A 14,569-nucleotide genomic window follows, 5' to 3' on the forward strand; every position below is an offset into this window, starting at 1 on the left:
GAGGGCGGGCGCGCCCGCAGATGAATGACAGAGACCGTGACCAATCACAGCCCCCTAAACTCGCCCCGGTGTTCCCGCCCATCGCGGAGATCCCCGCGCGTCACGTGGAGAGAGAAATGGTACTTAGTATGCAAATATATGCAAATAGTATGCTAATGAGGGCTTGCCAGCAGTGCGTGCTGACAGCCGGGCAGACGGGGCGGGGTCCGGGAGGGGACACGAGGGTGGGGGACACGGGGGGACACAGGGGCACAAGGAGAGGGGACACGGGAGTGAAGGCGTGGGGGCCACACGGGGGGCTCGGAGGGACACGAGGGGGAGGTGACCCCGTGGGGACACGGAGAGCCCCGCTCCACGCCCCGCGGCGGGCCCGGCCGGTCTCGCCCCACGCCCACGCCCGGCCCCGCGTGCGGAAGCGCCGGGCGGCGGCGCCGGGAGCGGCCCCGAGCGCAGGTGAGACCGGGACCGCTCCCGACGGGCGGGGGGCGTTCCCATGGGGAGGGGGCCATGGGGAGGGGGCCGCGGGGAGGGGGCCGCGGCAGTGGCGGGGCGATGCTGGGATGTCGGGGACAGCCGCGGGGACACGCGGGGACAGGTCCCGGTCCGTGAGCGGGGCGGCAGCCCCGGACACGCCGTGCCCAGCGCGATGCCGCGGCCGGGCCGGTCCGTGCGACACCCGTGGGTACTGACCCGCCAGGGGGGACCGGCGGGGACCGGTGGGCGCTCCCTTCGCGGGGTTCCCGTGACTGCGCAGGGACCGCGGCCGGGACTCCCCGTGTCCCCCATGTGCTCTCCGTGTCCCCCCGACCCTCGTGTGCCACCCCTGACCCTGTGTCCCCTGTCCCCGCTCACCCTCTGACCGTGTCCTCTCCATCCCGCGTCCCCCCTCTCCTCACGTCACCCGTGTCCCTCCTCCCTTCTCCACGTCCCCTGTCTCCCGGACGTTTCCCGTGTCCCTCCACGTCCTCGTGTCGCTACAGGTGTCCCCCATCCCTCGTGTGTCCCCTGCCCCCTGTGTACTGCCCTTGTCCACTCTGTGTCCCCGTGTCTCCCATCCCGTGCCCTCTCCTTGTCCCTCGTGTCCCTCGTGTCCCCTCCATGCCCCTCACCTCCCACGTTCCCCGTGTCCCACTCTCCCTCTGTGTGTCCCCTGTCCCTCGTGTCCCCTCCCCTGTCCCCTGTCCCGTGTCCCGTGTCCCCTCCGTCCCCCTCACCTCCCACGTTCCCCGTGTCCCGTTCTCCCCTCTGTGTATGCCCTGTCCCCCGTGTCCCGTGTCCCCTTCTCAGCTCCTCTTTTCTTTCCCCGAAGCCACCGCAGCTTCTGCTTTCGGCCGCGGGTGCCGCCCCCGACTCCCCGGGGCGGGCAGAGCTCGGGGGGGCTCCCGCGCCCTCCGGCCGTGAAAGCGGAACCGGGGCTGCCCCGCGGGCCGAGCGGGGCCGGTTCCGCTTTCGGGAGCGCGGGCGGCGCCCGGCGGTGCCCCCGGGCCATGGAGCCCCCGCGGCGGGTGCGCCTCAAGCCCTGGCTGGTGGCCCAGGTCAGCAGCCGCCGCTTCCCGGGGCTGCGCTGGCTCGACCCCGAGCGCCGCCGCTTCGTCATCCCCTGGGGACACGCCACCAGGAACCCCCCGGGGCCCCAGGACCACGACACCATCTTCAAGGTGACACCGGGACACGGGGCGGGAGCGACAGTGGGCGCGTGGGACGGGGACATGGGGACTGGGGGACATGGGGCCTGGGGGACATGGGGACTGGGGGCAATGGAGTAACAGTGGGGACATGGCGTGGGGGCGATGGGTGATGGGGTGACAGTGGTGACATGGGATGGGTGACAATGGGCCTGTGGGACCTGGGAACCTGGGGACATGGGGTGGGGGCGATGGGGTGACAATGGGGACATGGGGGACATGGGGTGGGGGCGATGTGTGATGAGGTGACAGTGGGGACATGGGGTGGGTGACAGTGGGGACATGGGATGGGTGGCAATGGCGACATGGGGTGGGTGACAGTGGGGATATGGGGCACAAGGGACAGGAGTGACAGGGTGATGGGTGATGAGGGACACGGGATGGGGTGACAAGGATGATGGGGCAGACGGGATTGGGGTGACAAGGATGATGGGACACACAGGCTGGGAGTGACAAGGATGATTGGGGCACACGGGATGGGGGTGACAAGGATGATGGGGCACGCGGGCCGGGGGTGACAATGGTGATGGGGCACACGGGATGGGGGTGACAAGGATGATTGGGGGCACACCGGCCGGGGGTGGCAGTGGTGATGGGGCACGCGGGCCGCGGTGCTGGGGGTGACAATGGTGATGGGGCAGACGGGCCGGGGGTGGCAATGGTGATGGGGCACGCGGGCCGCGGTGCCGCGCTGAGCCCCCCGCAGGCGTGGGCGCAGGAGACGGGCCGGTTCCGCGCCGGGGACCCGCCGGACCCCCCCCGCTGGAAGGCCACGCTGCGCTGCGCCCTCAACAAGAGCCGCGAGTTCCGGCTGCTGCTGGACGGGCCCCGCGGCTCCCCGGCGCAGCCCTTCCGCATCTACGAGCTCTGCGAGGAGCCCCCCGGCGGCGCAGGTACGGGGGGCTCTGGGCAGCCCTCGGAGCAGCCCCCGGAGTCCCAGCGCCCACAGAGTCCCGGCATCCCACACATCCCCCACACCCACAAACCCCAGCACCCGTGAGCCCCCCGGCAGCCCCCACACCCCACAAGGACCCAGCGCCCCCAGAGACCTGCGCCCCACAAGGGACCCACCCACCCCCTGTGAAGCCTCAGTGCCCCATGGGTCCCCAGTACCCTCAAATCCCCCCACGAGTCCCCAGAACCCCTCAATATCCCCCCATGAGCCCCCAGTACCCCTCAATATCCCCCCACGAGTCCCCAGAACACCTCAATATCCCCCCATGGATCCCTAGGACCCCTCAATATCCCCCCATGAGTCCCCAGAACCCCTCAATATCCCCCCATGAGTCCCCAGGACCCCTCAATGTTCCCCCCAGCACCCCCAGTTCCCTCTGCATTTCCCAGCCCCTCTCTCTCTTGCAGACGGCGGGGATGAGGATGACTATGGCTGCAGCGGGGAGGAAGACGTCAGCCAGGTATCTGGGGGAGCTCGGGGTGGGGGGATCCCCAAACTGGGGACACCCCAGAGGGTCTGGGGGTCTCTGTAACGCCCCCTCTGCCCTGCAGCTGCACAAGATGACATCGCTGAGCATCGATGGTGAGTGGGGGGCTCAGGGTGGGTTGGGGGGTTGGGGTGCAGCCTCTGACCCCCCTCTCTGCTCCAGACTCGCAGCACGGGGGGGACCTGCTGCCCCCCTACCCCTGGCCCAAGGAGGAGGCTCCCCCCTTTGCCGGCCACTGCCCCCCGGCCGGGCCCTTTGGGGGTCCCCCCCCGGCGCTGCTGCAGGGGGAGGCGGGGGGCACCCATGGACCCCCTGAGCTGCTCCCGGCTGCCCTCGCTGAGATGGGGCCCCCCCTGGGCCCCCCGGGACCCTCGTCCAGCTGCCCGGTGGCACCGACAGAGCACCTGATCCCCGACCTGCTCGTGAGCCCCCACATGCTGCCACGTGAGCAGGGCCGGGGGCTGGGGGGCCGTGGGTGGGGGGACTGGAAGGACTGGGGGGGCCATGGGGTGCTGGGACACAGTGGCCATGGCTGCGGGGTGGCCATGGGATGGACAGGAGTGGCCCTGGGGTGGCTGGATTGGGGTGACCGTGGGCACAGAGCGGCTGTGGGATGGTGAGGGTGGCCATGGGGTGGCTGTGGGATGGGTGAGGGTGGCAGGGGGTGCACGGGGGTGGCTGGACTGGGGTGACCTTGGGCACAGGGTGGCTGTGGGAGGGATGGGGTGGCCAGGGGGTGGCTGTGGGATGGGTGAGGGTGGCAGGGGGTGCACGGGAGTGGCTGGATTGGGGTGACCGTGGGCACAGGGTGGCTGTGGGATGGTGAGGGTGGCCATGGGGTGTCCCTGGGGTGGCTGTGGGATGGGTGAGGGTGGCCCTGGGGTGGCTGTGGGATGGGTGAGGGTGGCAGGGGGTGCACGGGGTGTCCCTGGGGTGCTCCCAGCCCCGCTGACCCCGTGTCCCCCCGGCAGTGACTGACCTGGAGCTGAAGTTCCAGTACCGGGGCCGCCAGGTGTGTGCCCTGACCGTGAGCAACCCGCACGGCTGCCGGCTGTTCCACAGCAGCCTGGAGCCCACGCGGGAGCAGGAGGAGCTCTTTGGGCCGCTGACGCTGGAGCAGGTGCCCTTCCCTGCTCCCGACACCATTCCCAACGAGAAGCAGCGCTTCTACACCCACCAGCTGCTGGACGTGCTGGACCGAGGGCTCATCCTGGAGCTGCAGGGCCAGGACCTCTTCGCCCTCCGCCTGTGCCAGTGCAAGGTCTTCTGGACTGGGCCCTGTGCCACGCCCCAGCCGGGCCCCAACCCCATCCAGAGGGAGACGAGGACCAAGCTCTTCAGCCTCGAGGGCTTCCTCAACGGTCAGAGGGGAAGTGGCCCTGTGACCCTTGAGGGCAATGGGTTGGGATGGAGAGGCCAGCTGGGGGGGGGGCACACCAGGCACGTGGTGGCATCAGGGGGACAAACGTGCATTGGGCACACCTGCTGGAATGGTGGGGACACCAGGTGGCACATGGGAACCTGGTGGGATGGGGGGACAGAGCTGGGATGGGGGTCACCAGCTGGCTCCCAGGCAGGCATGAGGTGCCATCCTGTCCCTCACCTCGGTGTGGGCCCCGCAGGCCTCATCCAGTTCCAGAAGGGGCAGACCCCCACACCGCCCCCCTTCGAGATCTTCCTCTGCTTCGGCGAGGAGTGGCCGGACCAGAAGCCCAAGGAGAAGAAGCTGATCACGGTGCAGGTGAGGGGCCGGCCCGCGGCTGTCCCGGGGCACTGCGGGGTCCCTGTTCCGGTGTGACACCCTGGGGGTCCCTGCACCGGTGACACCCCACAGGGTCCCTGTCCCAGTGTGACACCCTGCAGGGTCCCTGTCCCGGTGACACCCTGGGGGTCCCTGTCCCGGTGACACCATGGGGGTCCCTGTCCCGGTGACACCATGGGGGTCCCTGTCCCGGTGTGACACCCTGGGGGTCCCTGTCCCGGTGTGACACCCTGGGGGTCCCTGCCCTGGTGACACCCTGGGGGTCCCTGTCCCGGTGTGACACCCTGGGGGTCCCTGTCCCGGTGTGACTCCCTGCAGGGTCCCTGTCCCGGTGACACCCTGCAGGGTCCCTGTCCCGGTGTGACACCCTGCAGGGTCCCTGTCCCGGTGACACCCTGGGGGTCCCTGTCCCGGTGACACCCTGGGGGTCCCTGTCCCGGTGACGCCCCGCGGCTCCCGCAGGTGGTGCCGGTGGCGGCGCGGCTGCTGCTCGAGATGTTCTCCGGGGAGCTGTCGTGGTCGGCCGACAGCATCCCGCTGCAGATCTCGCACCCCGACCTCAAGGACAGGATGGTGGAGCAGTTCAAGGAGCTGCACCAGCTGTGGCAGAGCCAGCAGCGGCTGCCGCCGGCGCAGCCCCCGCCCGGCCCCGCCGCGGGGCCCTGGGCACTGCCCCCCGGGCCCCTGCCCCACTGACAGGGACACGGGCACAGTGGCACTGCCAGCCGGGTGAGTCGCTGCGGGGCCACCCACACTGTCCTCACCCCTGTCCCTACCCCTGTCCCCACGCCTGTCCCCCCAGAGCTGGCAGGGACCAGCACCAGGGTGCTCTGCAGGGCAAGGGCACCGTGACCCCCGCCCTGGGGCAGCCCTGCGCCCCTCCCTGCACTGCCCAGGATAACCCCCCCTGGGATTTTGGGGGCAAACAGCAAGAAAACAGGGCTGGGGCCACCTTGGACCTGGAGCCCCCAGGGATGTGGGATACCCAGTGCTGGGGGAGCACAAAGCAGCCCCAGCCCTGGAAAGAGAACCAGAGGGACCTTAGGAAGTTTTAATTTATTTTTTCAGTTTTTTGTTGTTTTTTTATTGTTCTCGAGATGGCTACACACCCCCGGAGGGAACCGCATGCGCCCGCCCGCCCTGCCCGCACTCGAGCCACCGCCTCCTACCCCAAAATCAAACCAAAGAAAACCCCGGAAAAGGGGAAAAAAAAAAAAAAAGAGAAAAAACCAAACAAGAAAACAAACAAAAAAAGCAGAACAAAATAAAATATAAATCTCTATTTGCAGAGTCCGTCCCGCCTGTGTCGTCTCGGGGAGTCGGCACCAGGCAGGCCACGGTGGGCTCAGGGGGGCAGCGCCCCAGGACCCCCAGACTGACCCCCCCATCTTCCTAAACAATTTGTACTGTTTGTTTTATGTTTGTTTCTTTTCCTTCTTTTTTGTCTCCATTTCACAGAAAGTTTTTCTACTTCTTTTGCTGCCGGGCGGAGCCGAGTGGCTCGGCGTGGCTCCGCTGCCTGGTGGGTTGCAGTCGGGTGGGAGGCGCTGCCCCGGGGCTGCTGCTCGGGCGGTGCCCAGCCCCGGGCGGGCGGTGCCAGGCGGTGCCCAGCCCCGGGCGGGCGGGCGGGGCCGCCGGGACCCCCGAGCCCTCCTCCCTCCCGTGGCTCCGGGACGCGCTGCAGCGGGCGAGAGCCCTCGGCTGATTGTGGGACACATTCTTGGGTTGCTGTTGCCTGTCTTCTCCTTAAAGACATTCCTGGCAGGAGGAAGGGAGCTTCACCCTTTGTCCCCGGTGTCCCGTGGGGCGGGGGAGCCCGGAGCCAGCCCTTACCTGGGAGACAGGTGCCACGTGGAGCCGGAGCTATCGGAACAGGCGGGTGAAGTCCCTCAGAGCCCAGCAGACTTGTTTACATTCCTCAGCACTGCAAGACAAGGGGCGACATCAGGGGTGACCCCAAGGGGACATGTGGGACCCAGGGAGGGTGTCCTGCCGAGGGATGGGAGCTGGGAGTGTGGCAGCTTGGCTCCAAGGTGTTGGGAGAGATGAAGGGACAATCATCAGGGCACAACGAGGTCGGCAGCCCCTGGGACTGTCCCTGGAGGAGACACCTGTGTGCCACCACAGTGGAAGGAACCAGCTGCCCCCAGGCACTCAGCCTCTGGGATTTGTCCAGGGAACAGACGGAGCCAGGCAGAGGCAGGTGATGTTCCCAAAGCAGCTGGTGGCCCTGGGAAGGGACAGGCCTGGGCAGGGCCTGGCAGCTGCAACCAGTGACTCACGGGGATGAGGAGGTGGCTCGGGAAGGGGCCGTGGCTCCACAGGGCTTGGGCCGGGCAGAAAAACCCGTTGGGTGATGGCAGAGGCGCCACACAGCCCCAGGGCCCCGGGCAGGCAGGTGGCACATCCAACAGCACCAACAGCACGGGGCTGGGGCTGCTGGAGGCCAGCCTGGGGGAGGGAGCTGGTGCCAGCTGGAGAGCCCGTGGCACTCACCTGGTGACCTGCTTGTGGAAGTCGGTGAGCTGTTTGTGTGTCACCTGGATGGCTCCGCCCGTGGTTTCCTTTGGCAACCCCTTCAGCGAGTTCTCCAGCCAGCGGCAGAACGTCTGTGCCAGGGAAAGGGAGCGACTCGGAATGGGGAGCCCAGCCTGGCTCCCGGGCCCTGCCTGGGCAGAGCTTGGGGTGCCAGCCCTGCCCCTGGGGCCATCCTGTCCCTGTGGGGCCCATCCTGTCCCTCTGGGGCCATCCTGTCCCTGTGGGGCCCATCCTGTCCCTGTGGGGCCCATCCTGTCCCTCTGGGGTCCAAGCCCTGCCCCTGGGGCCCATCCTGTCCCTCTGGGGCCATCCTGTCCCTGTGGGGCCCATCCTGTCCCTGTGGGGCCCATCCTGTCCCTCTGGGGCCCATCCTGTCCCTGTGGGGCCCATCCTGTCCCTCTGGGGCCCATCCTGTCCCTGTGGGGTCCCATCCTGCCCCTCTGGGGTCCAAGCCCTGCCCCTGGGGCCATCCTGTCCCTCTGGGGCCCATCCTGTCCCTCTGGGGTCCCAGCCCTGCCCCTGAGTCCCATCCTGCCCCTCTGGGGTCCCATCCTGTCCCTCTGGGGTCCCAGCCCTTCCCCTGGGGCCCATCCTGTCCCTCTGGGGTCCCATCCTGTCCCTCTGGGTCCCATCCTGTCCCTCTGGGGTCCCAGCCCTTCCCCTGGGGCCCATCCTGTCCCTCTGGGGTCCCATCCTGTCCCTCTGGGTCCCATCCTGTCCCTCTGGGGTCCCAGCCCTTCCCCTGGGGCCCATCCTGTCCCTCTGGGGGCCCATCCTGTCCCTGTGGGGTCCCAGCCCTGCCCCTGGGCCCATCCTGTCCCTCTGGGGTCCCAGCCCTGCCCCTGGGGCCCTCCTGTCCCTGTGGGGCCCATCCTGCCCCTGGGGCCCATCCTGTCCCTGTGGGTGCCCCCTCACCGGGCGGTCGATCTGCATGATCTCCCAGAGCACCTCGGCGACGTCAGGCAGGGTGTAGGGCGGGAGGCAGAAGCAGCACGTCTGCAGGAGCTGGTTCACGAGCTGCTGCCCCAGCTGGGTCATCACCTGGTTGATGAGCTCCTTCCGCACCTCGAAGTCCTCCTCATGCTGTGGGAGGAAGGAGAAGGGGGTGGGCAGGGCTTGGGGACAGGGACACACACTGGTCCTGGGGGCAGGCAACCGCAGAGCTTCTCTGCCAGCAGCAGTGCAGAGACCAGGGTGGGTGGCTTGTGGGGACACCAGGACAGGGCAGATGAGGATGGTGGGGCTGACGGGGCTGGAGCAGCCTGGCACAGTGGGAGGGGTCCCTGCCATGGCAGGGTGGCACTGCAGGGGCTCTGGGGTCCCTTCCCACCCAGCCATTCCAGGATTCCATGGTGGCACCCCCGAGTGTCACTCACGTCGTTGGCCACCCCGGTGTGGATCAGGTCCCGCAGGAATTTCATGACGCTGCAGTTGGCGTCCCGGTGGTCCAGGGTGGTGGCAGCGATGGCCCACTGCAGGATGGGGATCATCACCTGGCTGCGCAGGAGGGTGATGGGGCTGCGCTGGATGAACCTGCCCAGGACACAGATAAATGGACATCAGGGCAGGGCCTGCCTCTGCCCACCCCACTGCTCCCGTGGGAGCTCCCAGGGGGACCCTCCACGAGCGGAGAGAGGCTGGGTGGCCTGTGAAGGAGGTGGCACCTGGCTGCCAGGCGGAAGAGGTCATCCACGGTGTCAGGGTGGTTCTGGAGGCCGTTGGGCTGCTCGAGGAGCTGGAAGGTGGGGATGCAGAGAGCCTGGGGAGAACAGGGATCCATCAGCAACTACCTGGGATCACTCCTCAAGCTGCCCTTCCCCACATGGAACAGGCTAGGGCTGCCCCATCCCTGCAAGTGTCCAAGGACAGGCTGCAGGGGGCTGGGGACAGCCTGGGATAGTGGAAGGTGGCCCTGCCCATGGATGGGCTTCAAGGTCCCTTCTTTCCCAAACCAGTTTGAGATTCTATATAGATGGGATATTAGGGAAAATTCCTCCTGGAAAGGCTGTCCAGCCCTGGCACAGCTGCCCAGGACAGCAGTGGAGTCCCCATCCCCAGAGGGATTTCAAAGCTGTGTGGATGTGGCACTTGGGGACAGGGTCAGTGGTGGCCTTGGCAGTGCTGGGGGACGGTTGAACTCGATGGGATCAGAGGGATTTCCACCCTGAGTGATGCTGTGATTTGGGCAGGTGAGCCCCACCTGCAGCATGTCGAGCAGGCCCTGCCGGCAGCCCTCCTCCATGCCGTACTCATCCACCAGGATGCTGCCCAGGTAGAGGAAACAGGAGTGCTGGTGTTCCCGGTACACATTCACCATCTGGGGAGACAGGAACGCTGCCACATCTGCCCTGACCCCACACCCCTCCATCCCCAGCCTGGCCCCTGTGGGCAGGGACATCCCAAGGGACTCGCTCAGGTCAGTGAGGCCACCTGAGCCAGCAGTGATTCTCCATGGAAGCTTCCCTTTGGAGCCTGGCAGGAGCCAAGTGGAGCAGGGAACACCCTGCTCTGGGACTCAGGGATCCTTCTCTGAGGCTGGGTTACCTCCCCAAGGAGCTGCACCATGCAGGGTTTCACACACTCCTCCCAAATCACACACACACACGGGGATCCACAACCTCCCTGCACTCCCCACCTCTTGCAAAGCCTGTCTCCTCCCCAAGGGTTTATGCTGAATTCCCAAGACTGCCAGGACTCACTGCAGCACTTCCCCGTGCCCACAGCCACCCCTGCAACGCTCGTGGCAGCCACAGTGACCCCAAGCAAGCCCCCAGGCTAGCTGTGTCCCCACCTGTGTGACGAGGGGCTGCAGCAGCGCGGCCGAGCCCTTGCCCACGCAGCGCACGGCGAAGCGCAGGCAGCGGCAGCAGCGCTCCACGATGCGGTTGTCGGCACTGTGCTTGTTCAGGGTCTCCGACAGCACCGGCCAGATCTGGGCACGCACACGAGGAGGGGTCACACCTCACCAGGGACACTCTGCCCGCTCCCTCCCGGCCCCCCGAGCACCCAGATCCCAGGGAGGGATGGCACATGGGGGAGGAAAGGTTTCTGGGGAGCCTGGGGGGGTTCATCCCCTCCAGTGCAGCGTGGCAAACGGGACACGGGCAGGGAAATCAAACACCGGGGCCATTCCCAGAGCCAGGGCCCCTTCCAGAGGGCTGAAGCCTCAGATTTCCCCCTCCACACCCCAATCCCTGCTTCCAGGAGGGACAGGAACCCCACAGCTCCCCTCGCGTGCAGCCCTGGGCAGACACATGGATCCACTGGCAGGCAGGAACTGGGACCCTGTACAACACCCCAGGTACCCCCATAAACCTAAACACCCTGGAAACCCCCACCCCAAAACCCCCCACAGAACCCTGTCCCCAGATCCCTGCCCTCTCCACGCACCTCCTGAATGACTTTTTGGCACGGGTGGACCTGGCCGTTCTCAACAATGGGGTTGGTGTGTCTGTGGGAACAGCCAAGGGTTAAGGGGGTTTGGGATTACAGCCAAGGAAAAGGTTGAAGCTGTGGGAAGTGGAACAGGAACTGGCTTGGGGGGCACGTCAGGAGCTGGAAGCTGGGGAAGCAGAGACTTCCACCAGGGCTGGGGAGAAGGGGGCAGTGCAGAGTCAGGCTCTGGGGGAGCAGCAGCGCCCCAGCTCCTTCCTCACCTGAAGATGACGGCGAGTCGATCCAGGGGCACTGTAGGGTCTGAGGAGAGGCCATTGCTTGGCTCCTGGGAGAGCAGCTGGAAAACAAGGCAACAGGATAGGATTCCAGGAGCACAGGTAGCCCTGGGCAGACACTGCCTGGACACTGACCCCACCAGCAGCAGCTCCTCAGGTGGGATCAGGGAAGGGCTCAGTCCTGGCCATGTCCTGTGTGGGCGCTGGGCCCTGCCCCATGGAACAAGTGACAGGATGAGAGGGAATGGCCTCAAGCTGTGCCAGGGGAGGGTCAGGCTGGATACTGGGGAAATTATTCCTGGCCCTCACACAGCTGCCCAGGGCAGGGGTGGAGTCCCCATCCCCAAAGGGATTAGAAGCTGTGTGGATGTGGCACCTGGGGACATCAGTGGTGGCTTTGGCTGCACTGGGGAACAGTTGGACTCCAGGGGCTTCTCCAACCCAAACAACTCCATTACTCTAGGATACACCTCTGGCTTTGAGGACACGGCCACTGTAGCAGGGCTGGGGCCTGGCCACTGTCCTCGCTGTCCCCAGTGTCCCCTCCCAGCTGCTGTCCCCCCATCCCAACGCACCTTCTTGAGCGCCAGCACCTGCACGGCGCAGAGCTCGCTCAGGCACTCCGAGATCTTCTCCAGGGGCAGCCGGGCCAGCACCAGCGCTGTGCCTGCAAGGACACACACGGCTCAGGAGCAGGGAGGGTGGAGGGGCGATCACACTCCCACAGGGAAGGGCTGTGGGACAGGGGCAGGGCCTGGGAGTTTCCGTGCAGCTGAACCTGAAACGTTTTAGTCCCAGCAGGGAACAACGCTGGTGTGAGGGACAGGGACAGGCCAACGGATCCCCAAGCACATCTGGGCTCACCACGTGTCCCCAGTGTCCCCATCCCAGTCCAGCAGCACTATGAGATCCTGGGAGTCTCCAGGGAAGGTGCTTCAGGGCTCCCAGCCACGGAACACGAGGAGCGCTGAGCTGCTCCTGCTCCCACAGGCAGCAGCTCACTCCCAGCTCTGGCACAGCCAGGATCTGGCTCTGGTGCCAACCACCCTGGGGGGAAACCTCCCTGGCTCGGGAATTCCTGGCTTGTTCTAAGGGAGGAGGACAAAACCCTCTGGCAGGGAGAGGAGCAGCTCGGCCAGTGCTGGGGCATCCAGGGGAACAACGGGAGTTTAGTCTCCCATGAGAGCACACGACTGCAGGGAAGGCTCCCTGGCTCTGGGGATAAAGGCTCCAGCAGCACTGCAATTCACTGAAAATCTTCAAGGCATATCCCCAAAACCATCTGTGGTTGAGGAGGCTTATGGTGCCCAAGAGTCCAGTGAGACACCAACACCCTAAGTTAAAAATCTCCGTTCTTGAGCCCAAACTCTCTAAAAGAATGACCGATACTCCCAAACCTCCACCCTCTGTGTCCAGCAGGCGACTCCCAGAGTCTGGATGGAGCAGTGACCCACTGCCAGCCTGGCTCTCAGCATTTCCCACACACTCTTCCCACATATCCAGCCCAGGACAGTCCCTGAGCTCTGTCTCAGGCATGGGGACAGTTACCAATACAGGAATTTCCCAGTTACCAATATTTCTGCCTCCAGCCCCAGGGGAACTCCTAAGGATGCTCTGCACGTGGAATGGGACTTGGGGTCCATCAGGACAAACGCCATGAGGATGGGGCTCAGCACCCTGGGGAGCAACTCCCATGGATACCCAGCAGTTCCCATGGACACCCCAGCAGCTCCCAGGATAACCCCCAGGGCCCGGGGATGATACCCACCCTTGAGCAGCCCCACGGCAGCCTCGGGCGACAGCGCGAAGGAGTCGAGGGCGCGGGCGATCTCCAGCAGCCCCGAGAAGTGCTGGGCCATGTGGTCCCGGCACACGGAGCAGATGTTGTGGATGGCCTTGGCCGCGGCCGACGCCAGGCGCCGGTCACAGAGCCCCTTCATCAGGTAGCCCAGCACGGGATCTGCGGAGACAGGGGCTCAGTGCAGCGGGGGTGCCAGGGCCGTGGGGGCGCGGCGGGGGCGCGGGACTCACCCAGGAACTGCGGGTTCCTGTCCACCACCTCGCTCATCTCGCCCACCAGCTCGATGCTGGTGTAGCGCACGGCCGTGTGCACCGACTCGGGCAGCCGCACCACGCCCTCCAGCACCTCCACCAGCGTCGGGTTGTTCTCCCTGCGGGACAGCCTCGGCTCAGTGCCCGCACGGGCTGCGAGGGGCTGCTGGACCCTCTGCCTCGCCTCACAGGGACTCTGAGCGTGACACGGGACTGGGAGCACACCGGGACAAACCCTGTGAGGGGGGGACTCAGCCCCATGGACACCAGTGCCACAGTGGGGAACGGGCAGGGAACACAGAATGCCTCCAGGGAGAGCCCCACCACTGCTGGGGGACAGGAAAACCAGGGGGGTTCATTATCTGGGAACTGAGCCCCACCATTACTGGGGGATACAAGAACCAGGGAGTTCATTATCTGGGAACTGAGCCTCACCACTATGGAGGGACAGGAGAACCAGGGGGTGCAATATCTGGGAATGAGCTCTACCACTGCTGGGGGACAGGAAAACCAGGGGGTTCATTATCTGGGAACTGAGCCTCACCACTATGGAGGGACAGGAGAACCAGGGGGTGCAATATCTGGGAACTGAGCCCCACCACTGCTGGGGGACACAACAACCAGGGGGGTTCATTATCTGGGAGCTGAGCCCCTCCACTGCTGGGGGTGACGAGAACCAGGGGGGTTCATTATCTGGGAATGAGCCCCTCCACTGCTGGAGGACAGGAAAACCAGGGGGTTCATTATCTGGGAACTGAGCCCACCACTGTAGGAGGGTGTGATGGGTGATCCCAGGCTGGTGGGGGCAGAGCTTCCAGCCAGCACTCCTGGGAACAAGGCATTGGAAAAGCGAGCAGGAGCAGTCTCAACACAGATAACAGGAGCGGGTGGTGTGAAGGGACTGAGGTGACTCCTCCAGGTGCCTGGGGAGCAGGGGATAGGATTGCCAGCCTCACGAGCAAAGGAAGGATGGTGTCACCAGCCTCCTTGGGAAAAGGAGTGACGGCAATCACAGCCTCCCCGGGAAGAGAGGGATGGGGATCCCAGTGTCCCAGGGGTGGGAGGGACAGCATTCCAAGGCCAGGAAGGTCAGCTGGGTTGTCCCACTGCTGGCAGTGCACAGGACTCGCTGTGGGCTCACCACCCTGGGTGTCACCTGTCCACACTTCCACTACCACTAACACAGGAGGAAACACTTCCAGTGACTTAACCTTCCCTAAGAATACCTAGGAAAACTCCACCTGGATGTGGAAGGATTCCCAGTGAATGGTTTGGGTGTCAACAGACCTCAGAGCCCCTCCAGTAGCACCCCTGCCATGGCAGGGACACCTTCCACAGTCCCAGCTTGTTCCAACCTGGCCATGGGCACTGCCAGGGATGGGAATGTCCTTGGGATATCTGTGGTGTCTGTGTCACAGG

The 14,569-nt window shown here is 65.7% G+C and overlaps 2 protein-coding genes across 3 annotated transcripts in view; one reads left to right on the forward strand and one right to left on the reverse strand.

Annotated features, from left to right (window-relative positions):
• On the forward strand, positions 1-6,307 carry IRF5 (interferon regulatory factor 5). Of its 2 annotated transcripts, none has more exons than XM_074540270.1 (9): positions 1-119; positions 1,310-1,658; positions 2,392-2,578; positions 3,048-3,100; positions 3,192-3,222; positions 3,290-3,571; positions 4,099-4,488; positions 4,750-4,868; positions 5,352-6,307. In XM_074540270.1, exons 1-9 carry the CDS (start codon positions 25-27, stop codon positions 5,583-5,585), a joined length of 1,740 nt encoding a protein of 579 aa, XP_074396371.1. In that variant the 5' UTR covers positions 1-24; the 3' UTR covers positions 5,586-6,307. The 2 variants fall into 2 exon arrangements, with proteins under 2 accessions (XP_074396371.1, XP_074396372.1); XM_074540271.1 differs by lacking the exon at positions 1-119 and adding an exon at positions 293-453.
• Positions 6,155-14,569, reverse strand: part of TNPO3 (transportin 3) — a 22,091-nt gene continuing 13,676 nt past the window's right edge. Inside the window, exons 11-23 of the mRNA XM_074540269.1 lie at positions 13,130-13,269; positions 12,867-13,058; positions 11,674-11,765; positions 11,084-11,160; positions 10,818-10,878; positions 10,219-10,359; positions 9,628-9,744; positions 9,092-9,186; positions 8,804-8,960; positions 8,343-8,510; positions 7,386-7,498; positions 6,723-6,813; positions 6,155-6,647 (exon numbers count right to left, since the gene is read on the reverse strand). Coding sequence (XP_074396370.1) covers positions 6,753-6,813; positions 7,386-7,498; positions 8,343-8,510; positions 8,804-8,960; positions 9,092-9,186; positions 9,628-9,744; positions 10,219-10,359; positions 10,818-10,878; positions 11,084-11,160; positions 11,674-11,765; positions 12,867-13,058; positions 13,130-13,269 — 1,414 coding nt within the window. The 3' untranslated portion in view covers positions 6,155-6,647; positions 6,723-6,752. The remainder of the gene's footprint in view (positions 6,648-6,722; positions 6,814-7,385; positions 7,499-8,342; positions 8,511-8,803; positions 8,961-9,091; positions 9,187-9,627; positions 9,745-10,218; positions 10,360-10,817; positions 10,879-11,083; positions 11,161-11,673; positions 11,766-12,866; positions 13,059-13,129; positions 13,270-14,569) is intronic.

This window comes from Zonotrichia albicollis, chromosome 4 (assembly GCF_047830755.1).
Source record: "Zonotrichia albicollis isolate bZonAlb1 chromosome 4, bZonAlb1.hap1, whole genome shotgun sequence".
NCBI classification, from domain to species: Eukaryota; Metazoa; Chordata; class Aves; order Passeriformes; family Passerellidae; genus Zonotrichia; species Zonotrichia albicollis.